The 19,227-nt window shown below is 36.9% G+C and overlaps 1 protein-coding gene across 1 annotated transcript in view; it reads left to right on the plus strand.

Annotated features, from left to right (window-relative positions):
• The window catches only part of COL5A2 (collagen type V alpha 2 chain), a 111,681-nt gene that overhangs the window by 66,456 nt on the left and 25,998 nt on the right, over nt 1-19,227 (plus strand). Inside the window, exons 8-21 of the mRNA XM_059820814.1 lie at nt 1,608-1,685; nt 3,799-3,843; nt 4,376-4,429; nt 5,046-5,099; nt 6,571-6,624; nt 8,919-8,972; nt 9,702-9,755; nt 10,907-10,951; nt 12,156-12,209; nt 13,075-13,119; nt 16,235-16,288; nt 17,961-18,059; nt 18,531-18,575; nt 18,682-18,780. Of these exons, the coding sequence (XP_059676797.1) occupies nt 1,608-1,685; nt 3,799-3,843; nt 4,376-4,429; nt 5,046-5,099; nt 6,571-6,624; nt 8,919-8,972; nt 9,702-9,755; nt 10,907-10,951; nt 12,156-12,209; nt 13,075-13,119; nt 16,235-16,288; nt 17,961-18,059; nt 18,531-18,575; nt 18,682-18,780 (834 nt within the window). The remainder of the gene's footprint in view (nt 1-1,607; nt 1,686-3,798; nt 3,844-4,375; nt 4,430-5,045; nt 5,100-6,570; nt 6,625-8,918; nt 8,973-9,701; nt 9,756-10,906; nt 10,952-12,155; nt 12,210-13,074; nt 13,120-16,234; nt 16,289-17,960; nt 18,060-18,530; nt 18,576-18,681; nt 18,781-19,227) is intronic.

The raw sequence follows: 19,227 nt of genomic DNA on the forward strand, positions 1-19,227 counted from the left end.
CCCACAGTTCCTGTCTCCCAGTCATGAGAGACAGCAGCTAGCAGCAGTGCAAATTCTGCCAAAAATTGGGGCAAGCCTAACGTGAGAAACCTTGGAAAGGACACCCCTTTCACAATGGGTTTTAGCATCTAGAAAAGCCAAGATGCCCAAACTTAAAACCCTCAGTAGGGTTCCGTTACTTCCACCTGACTTAAACCGAAGGGATCTGGGTAATAGTATAGGGAAACTGGTGTACCATATTAGGAATACAAAAAAGAGAAAAATAAGTTGAATTATAAATAACAGAATAACTAATGAGAGAAATTAAAATGTGATTAAGTGTATTACTTGCTGGAATTGTTCAGACTAACACTGAGAAGATTAAGTAAGGAACTGTTTGTGAAAAGCAGTGCTAACCAGCCATAGATACAAACAAGGTGTTCTGCAAGACTTTTTTTTTTCTTTTTTCCCCTCACAAATTCTGTGGAACATTAATTATGATTGCTAATGAAACACATATTTGAATTTCTCAAGTATATTACACATTTATAGCTGTTTGGAAAATATCTGTTTTGATTTCTCACTCCATTGTTCCTGCAACGTTACTGAAAACAATAGAGTTATACTGACAATAAGCTGAAATATTCATCTTAGGCCAATGGCTTGCAAGTTTGGGCAGCATTTCTTGTCTTAACCACCTTTCCAAATAGTCCTGAATCCAGCAGATTCAGCCCAAGTAAATATCTTCAGTACAGAGGAATCCCTTAGAATCACAGAAGCACCAGGATGGGTGTTAGACCACCATCCTTCATAGACTTCCACAGAAAATATGAAAGAATAGGTGTGACAGAAATCTAAGACATTTTGGTTTGTATTGCTGTCTGTGGAAAATGTGTTTGGGGACCAATCTGATGCAGAACAAACTGTAAAGCTTAGAAGACTTGAATGCACATGTATGCTGTTGCTCCTTCACAGCCACTGTAAGCTCTGACCTGCAATAAGTGAGGATCTGACTCTGAACGAAGAAGAATAAAACTGTTGTTTTCAACTATGTGCTGGCAGAAGAAGGAGGGCAGTGAAGGTTTTCCTGCTCAAACTCATTTGTCGCTGTGAATTGACATGAACAGCAATGGCCTTCAACTTTGCTGGATAAGGGAAAAATGCTTAAAAATTCTAATTTAGAATCATAAAATCAGCTACATTTCCATTTACCTTAAGATATTTCTGAACTTGAAGCACAGTAAGTGAAAACAAAGCAAAGGCTTGGAAGGCATGAAGGAATATTGCGGGTGAAGTCAAGGTGTGATTTAAATTTGAAGGTAGTGAAAGAGATCTACTTAATTTCATGGGAGGCTTCCCTCTTCTTAGGTAGTTTTCCCATTTGTTTAGTATTGAAGCGGAAGTAGTGTCAGAATAGTAAGCAGATAATATGATGCATTCAAGTGGTCTTTGAAGCCTTAAGCCACCTCAAATGTACAGGACAAGACATTTTTTAATGATTAAAACAAGAATTTAGTTGTTAGTGCTGCAAAGCCAATGTAAATAATGAAGATGCGGTTACATGGATTTTTGCCTTATGAGCCATCAAAATGACTGACAGCTAAAATCACCCATCTTATTTTTTTCAGCCATTTGCAGCTCAGATGGCAGGACTGGATGAGAAATCTGGACTTGGTAGTCAGATGGGACTGATGCCTGGTGCAGTGGTAAGACCAGATTAGCCCTGTACTGTAAAACAGTGTGGAAGTGGAGTGTGTATGCCAAAACCCAAAGGGGAATTCTTCCTCTTGAACTTTCTATGCCTCTAGAACCTGGATGTACAGTATGTTCTAGTGCAGTTTTGCACAGTACCTGGAAAAAAGTGAAAAAATTTTTTTTTGTTAAAGTAAAAGATTTTTTTCCTTTCCCACCTCTAGCTTTCTTGTTGTCTTTCCTCCCTCCTTCTGAAATACAGCAGCTACTAACAGTAAGATACAGGGAAAAAAACAGCTCCTGATTTTCTCATATCTTGAGTCACTGCAGAGTAACTGAAAAGTGTCAGGTAAAACGCAAAGCAGAATAAACAAATATGTAACTTTGAAGGCTTCTTTTCACATTGTGACATCAAAGATAGTTATTTTTGGTAGTAATTTAAAAAACTAGTTCTGAAACCAGCTGTCAACAGAAAGCTGTGCTTTATTATTTTCAGACAAACATTCTGTTTCTCCAGTGGGTCCAGTTTTATCATTAGCATCTCTCACTGTTTAGATAATGCCCTTTACTTTTAGGGCACTGGGGACTTAATGGTAACACTGAAATTTTTTACCATCCGTGAAAGCTGTTTCACCATCCTGAGCTGTCTCTGCTAGAGCTCTTGGTGGTGGTGTTGAAGATTATCTCTTTTCACTGCATGTGTTTATCACGTGGTATCTTGAAGATACTGTTACCCTGTTTGCTGTTATTTTTAACATTCATTCTTAAGGAAACCATCCTTTAGTGATTGTACTGTCCGTGAGTTTGCCTACCTGAATCTTATCCCTCCAAGTTCCCACTAGTCACCTTCAGACTCAGTTTCAATACAATTTGAAAGGTTCTGAAGATAATCTGATGTTTTGCTTTAGGGTTAACTTTTGCGGTGATTTCTTCAAAGAACTTTCCTTTTTTATGAATGTCTCTCTTCAGTGAATTTGCTGTGCGCACATACAATGATTTATTCCACAAGTCTGTCCTACTTATTTTGTTACCCTCCATCGTTTTGCTGAATCTTTTCACTGAATTTGTCTCGAGACATTGCATCTCTTGTACTGCCTCTTCTTTTGTTATTCTCAAATATGATTTGTTTTAATATTAATATCTCTTTTAAGGTATTTTTCAATATCTAGGTCTCTCTAAGGCCTTACACAGTCTACTAAAGTCACATGGCACTCACTCACTGTCTTTGGATTGATTCATCATGTTCTGTGATATCCTTCTTTCCTTTCCTTGTAAACTGAGTAACTGACAGTCATTCAGCTAAACCATTGTTTTTTGTTTTGTTTTTAATGCTGATTAGAATTTTTAAATGGCCTATTACTAACTCTTCTGCATTTGCTTTGTAAAAATTAGTAAAAATAAATGAATAGTGTGTAAAACACGTAACTCTTGACCCTCTGTCAGAATGCAAGATATTGTCTGCTAGAGATATTTTTGTACTGCTGTAAGCAACAGAATTGCTTTCAGACAAGATTATGTTTCCTTCATGATATAAGGTAAAATTAAGCACGAGATTTTTCCTAAAAATCCCATGAAACTTTATAAGGGGAAGTCTGAATTTTCTGTAACAAACCACAACCGTTTGGAAACTTTTGGTGGTTTGTGTGATTCATGAAGATACGTCCTTCCATTGGTGCTTGTTGCTGCTTACAGCTGAGAACAGCAGCATGAATTTATTTTGTCACTGGTTCCATTATGAGATTAATCTGAGTAATGAGATTCCCTTCAAGGGAAGACTATTTCCTCAAACTCTATTCTGCTATTACATTTTTTTCAGTGGAGCTATGCAGGCAACCTGGTTATTCTGACTGATTCCAGAGACAGTGAGGTGCAAGCAAGCAAGCCCGCCTCTATTTTCAGCTGCTAATGAATTTGTACTTCTGTGGCTTTTTGAGTTTGAAGATTTCCATTCTATGTACTTTTGTGTTTTAGAACATCGGTCTCCTGAGTAAAAGCTTTTCAGAGGGTTTGACCATAGAAATGTTATCTTGGAGGTCACTATCAGGCCATTTTGCTGTCTTTGTAGGATGAATGTTAGTTAGGGAAGGGTGTTTTCCAGTGTTGTGTAACAAGTTGTGTTTTTGATAGGGTCCAGTGGGTCCAAGAGGACCTCAAGGTCTCCAAGGAAAACAAGTAAGTACTTCACCTCAGGGGATTTAAGATAATTGGCCAGAGATGAAGGCAAAACACATAGTAACTGGTGCGTGTGTGTATCTCGGAGGCAATGTCCATCGTCAGAGATGCATGGATGAATGCATCTTCATCTAGAGGTGAATCTAAATGTGCTGCTATCAAGGGCTCTGCTCCAGATGTACTATATACACAGAAATTAACGCAAAAAGAACAATTTATTAGACCTTTAACAAGGTTTTAACCCAACACGCATTTTTTAATGAGGGCACAGCAATGAAAATGGTGACTGTTCTGGTCTCAGTATTGGCATGGTGTTAAGTTTCCAGTGGGATTTGTGCATGGCATAGGACTTGTCAAAAGCTTGAGGGATTTTAGTATTCAGCTTTCACTCATTTTGCAATGTGAGCTGGTTCTGAATTAGAATCCAGACTGTCCCATGGGCTGTGATTTTCCTGATCATGGATTTTAATTTATATCCTTATATTTTTACTTTTTGGAATTTGTAACTGTATTCATCTTTGGTTAATTTTAGGGTGGTGCTGGCCCCACAGGCCCACCTGGTGAACCTGGGGATCCAGGACCTATGGTAAGACCAATAAATACAAACATTTCTACAATAAAATTGCAAACAATATATTATGCCTCCTTACTTCAGAACAGATTTTTTTTTTTTGTGTTGTCTCAGCGGAAGCTATTAAGTTAACTTCAGTCAAGAGTTGTGGTGTTCAAAGCATGTTGCCCTGAATCAGTGATTTTGAATTGTTTTGAATGTGCATAATAACGATTATAGTGTAAACAATCATTATTACTTCTCCAGCACAGACCTGAGGGTGGTTAAGCACTGGTAAAACCATACCTGGTAATGTAACTTACACAAAGGATGATGAGAATATTTATTTTTTGGAGGCGATAAAATGATTCAAAAATAAAAGCAAGAGCCAGAGATTTGGAACAACAGCAACTGTGATTTTTAATGTATTTTTTTTCTCCTAAAGAATACATCCTGTATTTTTATGTAACATAATGCAGGTTTCTTAGGGGAAAGATGGTTAGAAAGAGCACCACAAAATAAAGCAACTGTGCTTAGGCATAAAATCATCCTTTTTCTACATCTGTTTTTATAAAAACAGACTTTGAAATGGAGCAATAGATATTTTAGTGATGGCTAAATTGACTTCTCAACAAATGTATTTATTTCTTAGGGTCCAGTTGGTTCTCGTGGACCAGAGGGCCCTCCAGGCAAACCTGGTGAAGATGTAAGTTTGTTATTCTTTGTATCTTGTTTTATTTTTAATAAAACAAATATTGGCATCTTTGAGATGGTAACTAACCAACAGATGTGCCTGTTGTAACTACTTTTATCTATTTACTTTTCTTTGTAATCATACTCCTCAGTGCAGTGTCATAACTATAAACCTTAGCAACCCTTTTCAAAACCCTCCTTTCTTTTCCTTACATGTCACCATCATACGTAAGGTTTAAGCACTGGCTCTTTATTCTTTCTTGCCTCAACCAGTTCTTCAACTGAAATGTCTGTCTTTAATTAAAACAATAATATTCCGCAGTTAGGAGGGGGCTATTGGAGGCATCTCCTCTCTTTGGGATCGCATGATGAGTTAGAAGAACTGCAATTATAACGTTCACCTGGATCTGGACAATAAAATTGTAGTATTTAAAAAAACCCAAAACTTCTCAATAATTCATTATATTCATAACTGATTTTATGACTCTATCCATGTCTGTACACATATATGTAAGATGTATGTATTATACATGTTGCATAAGTATATATGTACTGCACAACAATAGCCTAAAGAATTTACTGGTAGGCTTATATTGTTTGCAAAGCACACTAAATCCATCTGACTTGTAATTTATAACTTGGAAATAAGTACTGCAGATGCTGGATATTTTAGTATAAAAATTACCATAGCTTGTGTAACAGCTGCTTTCTCATTAAACTGTACAAAGAGTTATAAGAATCTTTGGAAACAGTTAACAGCGCAGTGAAGCCAAATCTTGATACTGCTCTAAGAACTTCCTCCATTTCCTTTCTTGTATTGTATGTATGGGTTTCTTTAATTGCATTTGTGAAGCAATTTACCTTCTTCCTGTCCAGAAACTATTTTTCTGAAGCCTTTCGTATTTCTGCATCCCAGAGTCCTGGGTGTATTTGAACTGACTGATGCGTGTAAAGGAATGTTTGGTTGTGACTTTGGAAGATTTTGAATAATCTTTGAAATATGCTTCTTTGGTTCTACCATATTTTCTTTCCTATTGCATCACACAGAAAATAGTCACCGACCTAGAATGAAATAATACACATTTTAAAACATTTGAACAAAAGGAGAAGTAACAAGCTACAATGCAGGCAGCTTTAGATTGTTGTTCCTACGGAAAATTAAAGTCTCTGCATGAGGATGACAAAAGGTTGCCTCATTAATTCACAGAAGAACTATGTTGCAGTGCCATCTTGTGATGCTGAGGTGCATTTTGGCTCAGTCTTCAGTTCCTGTAATTCTTTGTTAAAAACCTTTTTTAAGTTAATGTGTCTAATGCTCATTGCTAGTCATGTGTGCAGTTGATTTATATCACTGAAATTGTTACAGTAAAGAGAAGATACATAATACTGATGTGAATGTCCTCATTTGTTTGAATGGAAGAATGATAAGAGAAGTTAATTTTCACATTTGTTATTTTCATGTGTTCCTTTTTTTCTTTCCTTAGGGTGAACCTGGTAGACCAGGACAATCCGGTGAGCCTGGGTTTCCAGGATCTCCAGTAAGAGCATAATTATTTTCATTTTAGCGAAATAATTGTACTTATGTCATCACTCTCTGTCTTAGTAATGAATGCAAAGGTGTGCCATTTCTGAAGTACTTGTGTCAGCTTGCTCTAATGATCCAGATCAGTGGGATAGCTCAGAACCAAACAGGTGGTTCAAAAGTCCTTGAGTTAATCCTTAGAGTCATTTCACTGGTGCTCGTTTTCAACTGTGTCATAGATGAAATATGCATAAACCAGATGACAGTACATACAAGTTGTACCCTGTTTCCCAGTATTTCACAGCGTCATTCACAATCATGGGCAGGAAATGCTCAGAGACTATAAAATGATGTCAGGTTGGAGTGGCACTGTTTACCTTTGTAACAGTCAGTCTGAGGGCAGGGAAAGAGGGGATTGTATCACAGATATATATAATTTATTTTTATATATTTTTTCAATATGCAAATGTGATTAAAGGATTTCCAAATAATATGTACTTGTACTGCAGAGGATACTTATCATGGTTTACTCTAGAAATAAAAGAAAACAGATATATCTGATATATATAATTTTGGCCTGTATGAAGAGTTCTACCTTCATTAGTTAAGTTTCTGTACCTGGAAGGGAGCTGTAGTGTGGCTGAAAAGGGGACAGATAAATCCCAGAACTGAAGCCACCTGATACACATCATCTCTTAAGCTGCCTCCTTTTTAACAAGGCAGTGTTGTTTCCTAAGCTTTCCTCCTAAGTTCTAGGGATCAAAGACAATGTTTTGTAAGCTGCTTGAGGCAAATGTGGTCTGTGGAGTATTGTTCAGTTCAGATCAAGCTGTTTTGCTCAATAAAATCATCTTCTAGAAGACTTTCTAATGAAGGAAAGAAGTACTGCAACTACACACACAAAAAAATCTCATTAAGAGTCTGCAATTACATAGCACTGTAGAGAAGACCATTGAATACCCTGATAATTTGTCAGAGAAGTGTGCCATGTCTTGATCAATGACAAGGCCCATAGACTGCTGTGGAGATACCCAATGGCTGTTTACCCTTGTACCTGATTTGCCTCCTTGCCATATGACTTTTCCCATGTGTGTGCTTTATCATTTGAGTGCCCTGGTTGTATCAGCTGATACACATATACCACTGAGCACAGGCCAAATCAACATTTTTTTTTATGGGCTACTTTCAGTCTAAACAAACATGATTTGTACAATTTCAAATTTACATGCAAGACCTTGTATGTCAACAGAGATCATCCTTCACTGAGAAACTCAAGTATAAATAATTTCAAGCAATCTAATATATTAATTTCAGAAATTTCATACCTTTATAAAGTAATTTTCCCTTTAGGAGTCTGCAAACTCTGGAGTAATTTCCCACTGAACTTTATGAGCAAACATTATCCATATAATTGATTATGGGAAGACAAAGACCTTTCTTGCGTTCCTTGATGCTAACAAGGAAACAGCTTGTCTGTATGTGAAGTTCTCCTCTCATGTTGAGATCTGAGATGTTCTTTTTCGCTCCTCTGAATATCAGTGTTGCTTCATGATGCTTCATTTTTTATAATACATCTTCATGATTTTTTGCTATGCTGAAAGGTATGAACTGTAGTCTTTTTGAGAACTTTGGTTCAGAGGTGCCATAAAGGAAGAAATGATATGTTTAAACAGTTTGCTGAATTGTTGTTATCTGAGAGTATGAAGGTGTTAATGTGATTCCCATTATAAATTCATGTGACCAATATTCTAACACGAGGCACCTAGCTCTCTTCCATTACTTGGTCTTTCCTGAAAGAGAAATCGGGAAACTTGGCAGGAAACTAAGTGCAAGGCAACTGTGGTTTAAGTGTTAAACATGTTTTAATAGCAGTTGTTTATCATGCTACTTGACTGACATATTCTGAAAGAACATGTACGGTTTGAAGTTTGGTCTCAGTTTCTATTTTATTTGAAATGATAGCTCTGAGTTTTGATCTCTGTTTAATTAAGGTTTCTTCACATTAAGCTTCAAAACTTGGTCTACCACTAGTCATTACTTCTATTTGAGGTTTGATCATACACTGATGAAACAATAAAGCTCTTAATATTAGTGAAAATGTACATAAAACTGAGACTAACTTCATAGCATGTTATGCTGTATCATCTGTGACCCACTCAAATGCTATGCCTCACTATATTATGTTGCCAAAGCGAGGAAGTGTTAGGAGTATTAGTATTAATGTTGTTACCCTCTTCCCTGTTCGCAGCATTATTGCTAGGTTTATCTGCAGAAATAAGAATTTTATCTGTTTTTTCTTTTTCTATTTAGGGGCCTCGAGGCTTTCCTGGTGCTCCTGGTCTTCCAGGTCTCAAGGGTCACAGGGTAAGAAACAAGATTTTCCCTCTCCTTACAGATGATTTTTCCAGGCAGTTTCAGTATAAAGATACTCAGCTTCTTTTGTATTAGTGGTGAATTTGACTACACTCTTAGTCCTGCTAATTGCAGCAGAATCACTGGCATTCAAGAGAAAGAGTGCCTTGCAGAAAATCAATGCTATTCCCCTTTAAGCTGATTTCTGTATTATATTCTCTAGTGCTTTCTTAACTCTATTTTCAAATGATCTGGGAATCTGGAAGGAGCTTGCATGAGCCCTGCCAAGCTTCAGGAGGCACAAACCTGACAGTTCTCTCACTTTGTTGGCAAGTCTTGCATTAGGGTGGGGAACTTGAGAGGTGGATATGTTTGTAACATGGAGTTATTACAAATTACCAAGGTTTCTGGCCAGAATTTTACTTTGGGGAGGAATAAATAGGTTTCCTATGGCTCAGAGCCTTCTCGTTGTTTTAGGATTTTTTTAAAAGGTTCTTGTTTTAAAAAGGAAACCAAATCCGAGGAAATGTACCTTGTACAAATGATTTCCATTTAGGAAATGTTTAAAAACTTTATTCCATCTGGGTTTTTTCTTCTTTATTTTTTTTCCTTTCTTGCTCTTGCCACCTCAGATACATTCTTAACGCTTTAGTATAGAGTTATTTTAACAACAATAGTAGGAATGCTCTGTGTGTGTACATACATAAATATAATTTCTCCATATTTTCATAACTCTTACAGGGATTGAAAGGACTTGATGGTCCAAAAGGTGAAATTGGAGCAGCTGGAGCAAAGGTATTTTCATGGCCCAAAGAACTAAATGCTTAAGCTATTTGTATGAAGTGGTGAGGCTAAGTGGAATTTTCCGTTTTTACTATGTGTTTGATCCATATAAACTGCTATACAATGACATGTCTGGGCTTTATACAGGAAGAGCATTCAATAGTGCCAGTCACAATTTCAGCTGGGGCTCAGTTTTAGGCCTGTAAGGTATCACTAGATGAATTGACTGTGGTCTGTCTGTAACACCTGTGTAATACTCAAAGCAACAAAGTCTGTTAACAAAAAGCCCACGCACATCTTGCAATTTTCCACTTGGCCAGTTTGTCATTCTTGTTGGCTTTATGTGACCAAGCTGAGAGAAGAAAAACAGTTTTCTAACATGTTTTTATAGAATGTAATAAAATAAAATAAAGCAACGCATAACTAAAACCTGACTCTCCTCTTTTGGGTTACCACACTAGAGATTGGCTTAAAAGAAACGGGCATTGGAGAGGAGAGAGAACTGACTATTTTTCCCCTAACAATTTTATTCTCTTAGAATTTTTGACCCTCACTGGTACTGCAGCACCCTTACAACTTCAGCTCAAAGCCATGGTAACACAGGATAGCCAGCTGGAGACAATCCTTTCAAGATGGATTAAAAGTTATTTTAAAAGAGCATAGAACAATTTTTTTTCAGGATTTTCCACACTGATCAGTGCTGATGTTGAAACATTTTTGGCCTAGTGTAGGTGGTGATTACAGGTGGGACAGAACTATCCCTTTAGATTAAAAATGTAGTAAATGAAGTGAATCTTCCAAAATGTAGATTTAAATGTGAAATCAATAGTTAAGGAGAGCTTGTGTAAGAAAAGATTTCTTTCCTGAGCTTGCCTCCCACTTTCTGTGGAGGCAACAAAAGCAGGAGACTTGGTAGAAACAGTGCAGTAGGTAGTGTGGGCTGTTAGCTAGAACAGGTGGGAGTTAAATCTGCTTCACTGAGAATATGTAATTATGGCATTTCCCATTAGCATGGGAAACAGTGCCCTTGTTGATGCACGAAGGTGACTGTGCAAATCTGCCTCTTAGGTCTAACATAAGCACAGAGGACAGGGAGGAAACATGCAACTCCATTTTCTTCTAACCCGTTTTCTCTAATTGTGTAATTTCATTTCCATTTCCAGGGAGAATCTGGACCAACAGGTGCCATGGGTGCAACAGGTCCTCTAGTGAGTGTCATGTGCATTGGATATTACAGAAGTGGCTTTCAGATTGTAAATCTATTGCCAATAGGAATTTTAAGGTTTTGATGTCTGTACTTGGTGTCATGAAGCTGAACTTTCTCTTAATTAGGCTTTGTTTTCTATTACACTAACAGTAAATTGGGTCCACTATAAACTGTTATTCTTTACAATTCACAGCTTAACAGAAACTTCAGTGTAGGTTTTGTGATTATATACCTACTCATGTAAGTGCAGGGTGACTATATTTTTTTTTCGCATGTTGATGTTTCATACGGAGTGATTTCAATATGAGAAAAACTGGTTTAGGTTGCTCTGAGATAGAAATGGAATAATTTAGGTCAGAAATGCACTAGCTAAGAAAACCACGGACAGAGGATTTTGGAGGTTATGGTGAGGATAAGCATGCATGTCACGGAAGTGAAACAGAAACTTTTTCTCAGAGTAATTTTCATTCAGATGTGGTTTTGGACAACTGAATACTTGTGTGCAGTGTAACATGCCAAAAATTGACTCTCAGCAGTGCTTTTGGAAGTAAAGCACCTTTCTGATATCAGATAATGACATCTCTCTGCGAAGCACTATCTTGTGTCATGCAGAATGTAATATCCCTGAAGTGGAACGTGGTTTGTGAATGAGATGTAGTAAATGAGATTGCATTATTGACCCTGGTGAGTATATGCAGAATTTATTCTAATCTGTTTAAAACTGGAAATACTGTTGGAACAGAAAAAGAGAAATTACAGTCTATTAAATTTCCACTGAGCAAGCCTGTGAGGCTGCAAGGATTTATGTAAGCTGCTACTTCTTTCCTGCTATAGGACAAGATAAGCTACACCTGCAGGAGGAAAAAAAATAACTTGGTTCTGTAACTGTTGTTTGCATCATCTATCCTTATCATGCTTGTAGTCTCAGTAAACCTAATCAAGTTCTTGTTAAAAGCAAAAAAAGAAGACTGAGCAGAAAATTGCTGAAGAGCAATGCAGTGCAAAACTTATTTGAAGCAAAGGAAAAGTCAAGTATGTTTAAAAAAAAAAGTAAAAAGCAAAGAAAAAGAAGGAAAAAAAAAAGAGGGGGCGGCATGTGTTCTCTCCACTATGGGGGGAAAAAATCAAGTGAAATGTGTTTTCCCCTTTTTATTGTTCTGCCATGATGAGCTCCTAAATAATGCACTTTTTGTTCTCTCTTCAAGGGACCTAGAGGAATGCCAGGAGAAAGAGGTCGAATTGGACCACAGGGTGCCCCTGTAAGTAGGATCTTACTTCTCTCTCCTTGCAATTCTTCCCTTGTTTTATTTAAATTTAAGTCTCTGAGCCTGAAAGTGTTTATTCATGTGACTGCTAGTCACTTCCATGGTGAGTTTTGCTGTAGCTTAAGAAAGTTAGGGCTGAGTAGAGTTTTGTGGGGTGAGACCTTTACGATAAATTTCAAAAGTCAAAAACAGTTTTAAAAGGAGAATGCTAGCTGTATGGTAATTTCTTATACCAGAGCTGCCCATGAGGCCAAATACTCTCACAACACTTTTTTTCTGTGATACGAAAGTGTCATCTCTGTTTCTGTGAAATTTCTCTTGAGAGGCTATTTTCACCAAAAATTACTGAGCTAGAAATAATATGTATTGACTTTGTCTGGAAAAAAGTTTAAAATGGAAGTTTAGACTTTCAATTTAAATTAAGTCTTACAATTTAATTCCAGGTAATAAAGCTGTCTCCTTAAAAAATACTTTGCTTTTCAGCAAAAAAGAATGATTAGCCTTGACATGAGATCATATTTGAGTAGAGATTTCTTTCTGTTTTACGTCCAGTGTCAAGTATTGTTTTTTCTGGCATTTCTCCCCATGACTTTTATGTGCTCCGTTTGTGTTATGTGCTCTATACAATGACACTGTCAAAGTATTGGCCTCTCTGAAAATAGAGAAATCCGTTAACTTGAAGGGGAGCATAATTTCTTTCAGAAGTTTTCCATGCCAGTGTTTGGAGGGCTCTGCAGTCCAGTGTTTCTTTATTTGCTTTAGTATGTATGGCTGTTATCACAAATGCTAACAATAAATAAGTAAAAAAAAATTGTTAGAGTTCTTATAAATATTCTGTCTTGCCTGTTTTCATATCCAGGGTGGACGTGGCCAGCATGGTATGCCTGGGAAGCCAGGGCCAATGGTAAGTTTCTTTCTTAATCACCTATTTTTTTCACCTTATATTTCCCACTTGCCTTTTGACACTACCAAAAGAAACACAAAAAAATTGTTGGCAGTTGCTGGTAATAGTTAAGTGCACCTTCAATTATCTGTAAGTGATTTCTAGTTCTACTCATTTTAGCTTTAGTGCTGTCCTCTGAGAAATGATACTCTGTAGTTTGCTTCATCTAAAGGTTTTAATTTGCAGAGGAATGGCATTTTCCCTGGAGAGGTGATGCTTTGCTGCTTTTATGAAGTGGCATCCATATTGTAAGGAGATAAGTGTCTTAAAGATAGGCACTGTAATATAAAACAGTTTATAATTGCATATTATCTTCCTTCACATAGAAAGTTGGCAAATGAGATAGCACCCACTCTCAGCAAGAAGAAATGCCACTCGCTGATAGCAGAATTTGCTACCTGCAATTGATCATTACCAAACATGTAAAAGATAGACTTTTAACTGTGGACAGTCACACATTGAACTGAAGAACCAGAAGCCTATGTGTGAATGTCTGCCAAACTGAGAAGGCCTGGTATGCATGACTGTAGAAGTTCTCACACAATTGCAACAGCACTGAAGATGACTGTGGCCGTTGAAACTGTGGGTGTTGGTGTATCAAAGGGTGATGGTTTCAATCCTACAATCCAGTCTCGCAGTGCATTTGCAAAATGCATTTGAGTGAATTCACATGAATATTAGGAAGCCAGTGGGATTATTCACATACATACAGTTAATTATGTGTCGCTTTTGCAAATGAAAGCTTATGATGATTTCATACTATTTGTGCAAGGCCAGCTTCCACTTTAAAAATGTGGTCGTCTTTTTTGTTTGCTTTTTTTGAAAGCATTACTTCTAGGATGTGGTTGACAGTTTCTGCCCATTGATGTAGCCAACCTGAACCTTTACCACTTTGTGATGTTCAACTTAAAAAACAACAACAAAAAAACCCCAGAAAAACCTACCCCACCAACCCCCCCCAAACACACCTGCCTGCAATTGAAATTTCATTCTGTGCATACTTTTTCTTCAATAGTGATATATGTCCTGAGAAAAACTCATTTACCTGTGTCATCTTAATGAACAGACTGTTTTATTAAAAACTTCATTAAGAAATAATTAACTGTAATAGAAGCTCAAAAAATGAGTGTGTCTAAAAGCTGCAAAACTCAATTATTTAGTATATCATGAAAGAAGGGTAACTTGTTAGAAGAAACTTTCAAACGATGAAAAGATTTTTCAGTATTGAAAACAAGTTATAAAGTTAAAAAAAGCTGGGTCCCAAACTATGAAATTCTACATGAAGCTTGAAATTTTTCTTCGGCATAAAAGATGAGCTCAGCTTCAGTGGACATGATAATTAGTTGGCTAACATTTTTGGTAAAATCCCATGTAGTGTCACAAGGGAGATACTGGTACTTAATGCATGTGTTTCTCATTGGAGGAAGCGTTAATGAAATGCGTTGTTATTTGGTTCAGTGCAGTGGTACACTGTAATTCTGGAATTCTTCCTGCAACAAGAGAGAGATTTGGCAGACATGTATTTGTGACCCGGTAAACTGGGACACAGGTTTTCAAAAATATACTTAGTGAGCTGTTACATCAGTTCTGTGGAAATCCAGTGCAAGGTCATGGCAGAAATGTTGTCTGTAATTAATGCTCAGTGGGACAGATTGTTCTTATTAAGTTTGTCAGCAGAGCTGTATTACATAGAACATTTTTTCACAGTATGCATCATATTTTACAAAAAGAGAGAAAATCAGGAAAAGATAAAGAGGAATCATCTGGGAACAGCGTTGTAGTGAGTATTTATAACCACTGTGTGCCGCCATCCAGAGAGCTTGTAATACAGTAGAAAGATCTGTTGAATGTCTTGTTCAGCACAAGAGGCATTATGAAAATGGAAACCATTTACAAATTTACTCTAAAGCCCTTAATTGGAAGTCTCTCTGTTTAGCAAAACAAGGTTTGCATCACACTGTACAGGGTATATTCAAGTGTATATACTTGAAGTTTGCTTTCTAGTGAGTTTGGACAGTCTGCCAGGTAATGCAGCCCCAGCTGTTCGCATCCCTGCCCAAACTTCATGTCCTCGCAGCCACTTGAGGTGTGCCTGCACTCTGCAGTGCAGTGCACCAAGAATTTGGCTCTAGAACCAGAAATAGTGTAGCCACATCAATACTATGGTCTGCTCAAGCTGTCAGCCCTTCTTAGATACAGCATCACCTATCTCAAGATATAATGCTATTTGGGAAGAGCTATACTGGTTTTGGGAGCTGAAGATGTACCTCTGCACAGCATTGTGTTTCATGGTGTGGCAAAACCCAGCCTTTCCTCCACTTCCTTCTCTAGAAATAGGTGCCTATCTCTGAACAAAGATCCAAGCAGTAAACTGTCTCTGCTCTATGTCTTTGTCTATACAGCCTTGAAGATTTGATACAAAATCTGTGTTTTAAAGCTTACAAATGAATTTGGCTGTGAATATGGGAATCTCAGTGGGGCAGAAGAACGAAGCAGGGCATGTAGTTGCAGAGCCTTTAATTATATTTTCACTTGTCATGTTGCTTACCTCAAAAATCTTGTCTAGCAACCCAGTTTTTTCAATGTAAATGTGGCTTGTATTTATCTTTTTTTCTAAATTACTATTTTAAGTTTAAAAGAATTGAAACTCTCCTTTGCTACATTCTGTAAGACAAATTGTGATTGCTTAACAAATATCTGATCTTTTCATTACCATACCACATTAGCATAGATATAAAAAGAGGGTATAATATTTTGTTAAAAGCTGAAATTGAAAAACAATTGCTACAATAATTGTCAGCTGTGTACGTTGCAATTTGTGCATTAATAGTTGAATCAACAGCTGTAACTTTGCTGAGGTCAGTAAATACCTTATTAAAATAGTGCACCACAATTCCATAAAATATGTGTATCACTTAAAAAAATGATATTTATAGTTACTTTGGTTTTGTTATGAACAAATGTTTTATGACTAAAAAATACATTTAATCCTAAAACCATATTTACCCAGTGATTAGATACTAATCTGTGTGATCTAAACTGCAGAATTACAGCTTTGTGTGTCTGTCTTTTGTAGGGTCCACTTGGCATAACTGGTTCTCCAGGTTTTCCAGGTGCTCCTGGTGTAAAGGTAAAAAATAAAATAAAAATATCTTTTTAATATGCCTAACAACACAGAATTAAAAAAAATGTGTACTAGACTACACGGAGTTCAGACTGACATGTATACAGGTCCCTAAGAGTTGCTGTGAAATCAATCTTAGTCAAGACCTGAGACAGAAGATAGAAATCAGAAGCTGAATGAAACAATTGCAATTCACCACAGTTAGGATACTTTCTTTCCTTTCACTTTTGCTTGAGCTAAGGGATGATTGTAAGATGACTGTCATTCTGTGCCTCAGGAATCTTGTCCAGTATATTCAAAGAATAACAAGATGCATTATTACAAGTTAAGTTGCAAGGACTAGTCTAAGACAGTATGGAAGCAGTACCTTCTAGTGCTGAAACTTCCAGTTTTGGCCAAGAACACTTTTTGAGATGACCTAGACTGGTAAGGCAAATGCCTGAACCCCAACAGAGATGTACCACAGTTCATCGCAATAGAGCAAATGACGATTACCACCTTTTGTGGCTCTGTGTGACTGGACTGAAATGGAAAACTTTCATTGGCTGCAGCACTGTCTATGTGGGACTTTCCCCTCTTGTTTTCCAAGAAAGTGCTCAATATTTTTTTCCTAGCCTTCAGAATATGTCTGCAAAGACAGAAAAGACATCTCATACAGCTTCCTTATACTTCTTATACTTGCCCTCCGCCAAGTTGCTTCTCTTTGTTCCTTTACAATCCTAAGACATGATAGGAAAAAATTGTACAAGAAGAAACTCTCAATTAGTCAGGTAGCCAAGTTCAGCAGATGTTTTGTGTTGTTGTGAAGCTGGCAACATTCACAAAACAGTTTTTTGGAAACAAGTCATGCTAAGAGTACTAACATAATGTATACAATTAAATTATAGACTGTTTAGTGCATGTCATAAAATGTTTTATTATGGCTAAGCACTACTTAATACCCAAACCCAAATAAATGTTTGGAGAAGCTGTCACATGATGAATCAATGAAAGCATTTGAAAAGGAGGAGCTATCTTCAAGTTTGATCATCAGATGATGTAAAATTGGAATAGCTGCTTTGAACTCATAAAAGCTAAGCAGACTGTACAATGAAGATGTGGACTTCAGTTATGAAGACGTGATATTAACAGCCATCAGTTCTGAAAGGCAGGTTTCCTATATGAAGATAAAATTCAAAGGAGATGCCAGGAGGAATTTTTTTATTGGAGCATCCAGTCCAATCTTACAGGAATTTTATATTTAGTATAGTGCTGCAACAGCAGGTTAATCTGTACTGTGCAGAAAAACCCCAGAGGTGTTATAATTTCAAAATCTTAAGCCTTAGCTGTTAATGAAGCTAAAAAAAAGTTGTGAAATTACAGATGTGATTTTAGAGAGAGATGTCTGTCTAAAATATTTCATCTGATTTGGGCCACTGGATATAGTGCTGCTTCTCTGTAGAAAGTTTCCTTGTCCTTGTATACATGGAGGAAAAATTCTGTCCTTTTTAAAGTTTACATTCAGATAGAAGTAGTAGAAGCAGAATTAGGTAAGCAAAAATAGATTTTAAGGGTAATAAACTATTCAAAATCCTGAATTGTTTTTCTCTTACAAACTCAGTATTCCTCCTTAGTTACTTTGTAGCGCTCCTTTTTAGAGCAAAATAATCTCCAGTTGTTTTGTCATGTGAAATCTTAGGGTGAAGCAGGTCCAACAGGTCCTCGTGGTCCTGAAGGTCCTCAAGGACAAAGAGGTGAAACAGGTCCACAGGGCCCAGCTGGATCACAAGGTCTTCCTGTAAGTACATTAAATTGAGTTCCTCAGTGCTCAGCCTGTGCATGTTTCCTGTTTATAGGGGACTCTAATACCCCACTTGATAGACACTGGATTTTGCTCAAATTACTTTTTTCCCCAGGAAAGGAAAGGTCTCATTCATTTGTTTTGTGCTTATTTTGTTGAAAATAACTTTTCGTTATTTAATTAAAACAACTTGGAAAACTGAAAGTTACACAGCTTGATACAGTCTCAATCCTAGGAGTACTTTAAAGCTTAAGCTTAAACATAAGATCTTAAAGATTAAAAGTCACATTAACTTGTGTGCTTCATTACCCATATTAGCATTTGCACAAGTAGATCATATGTTGCTGTATTTATTTAATAGCCTTTATTGTCTGGTCTTGTAAAGTGGATAAAATAACTGTCTTCTACTTTTGTTATTGATACTGTCCTCATTAAAATGAATTTTAATGATTGGTACATTATCTTTAGGGTACTGAAGGGACAGATGGTTCCCCAGGTGCTAAGGGCCCTACTGTAAGTAATCATATCACCTGTTGAAGAAATTGTGTAAGTGAATTTATTTTATTTCCTTATTTTTATTATGTTTCCTTACTGTGCTTGCTGTTGTTTCTATTTGTAGGGATCTCCAGGCACTGGAGGCCCCCCTGGTTTATCAGGTCCACCTGGTTCCCCAGGACCACAAGGAAGTACTGGCCCACCTGGTATTCGAGGCCAGCCGGTAATGATGTCTTTGTCTCTGTGGAAATAGCAATGTCTTGCCAAGGTGTCACTCTATGAAAGTAAAACAGTGATTAGCAGTGGGGTTCCTTTAAATAAATTAATAGTATGCTAGTGAGTATGCTGAGACTCAGATCTTGTGAATCTTCTGCGTGTTCAAAATACTGGTTTTGCTTTCTTAAAGGTCTAAGAAAGAAAAGTGTCTATAATAACTTGGACAAACAGTAACAGTTATCTCCTGAAATTGTCTTGTTTAAGTTTTTGTCTTGATAACGTCATAATAAACAAGCACACTAAGGGGAAGGACAAACTGTTATAAGCATCCTATTATATTGTCTACAGCTAGTTACTAAACTAGGAAACGTTTTTCAGTTTTGTAGCATAATACAAAACGGTCAAATGATTTATGCAGAGTTTTAACCTTTAGGTCGTTATTCATGTGTTTGAT

This window comes from Gavia stellata, chromosome 8 (genome assembly GCF_030936135.1).
Source record: "Gavia stellata isolate bGavSte3 chromosome 8, bGavSte3.hap2, whole genome shotgun sequence".
NCBI lineage: Eukaryota > Metazoa > Chordata > Aves > Gaviiformes > Gaviidae > Gavia > Gavia stellata.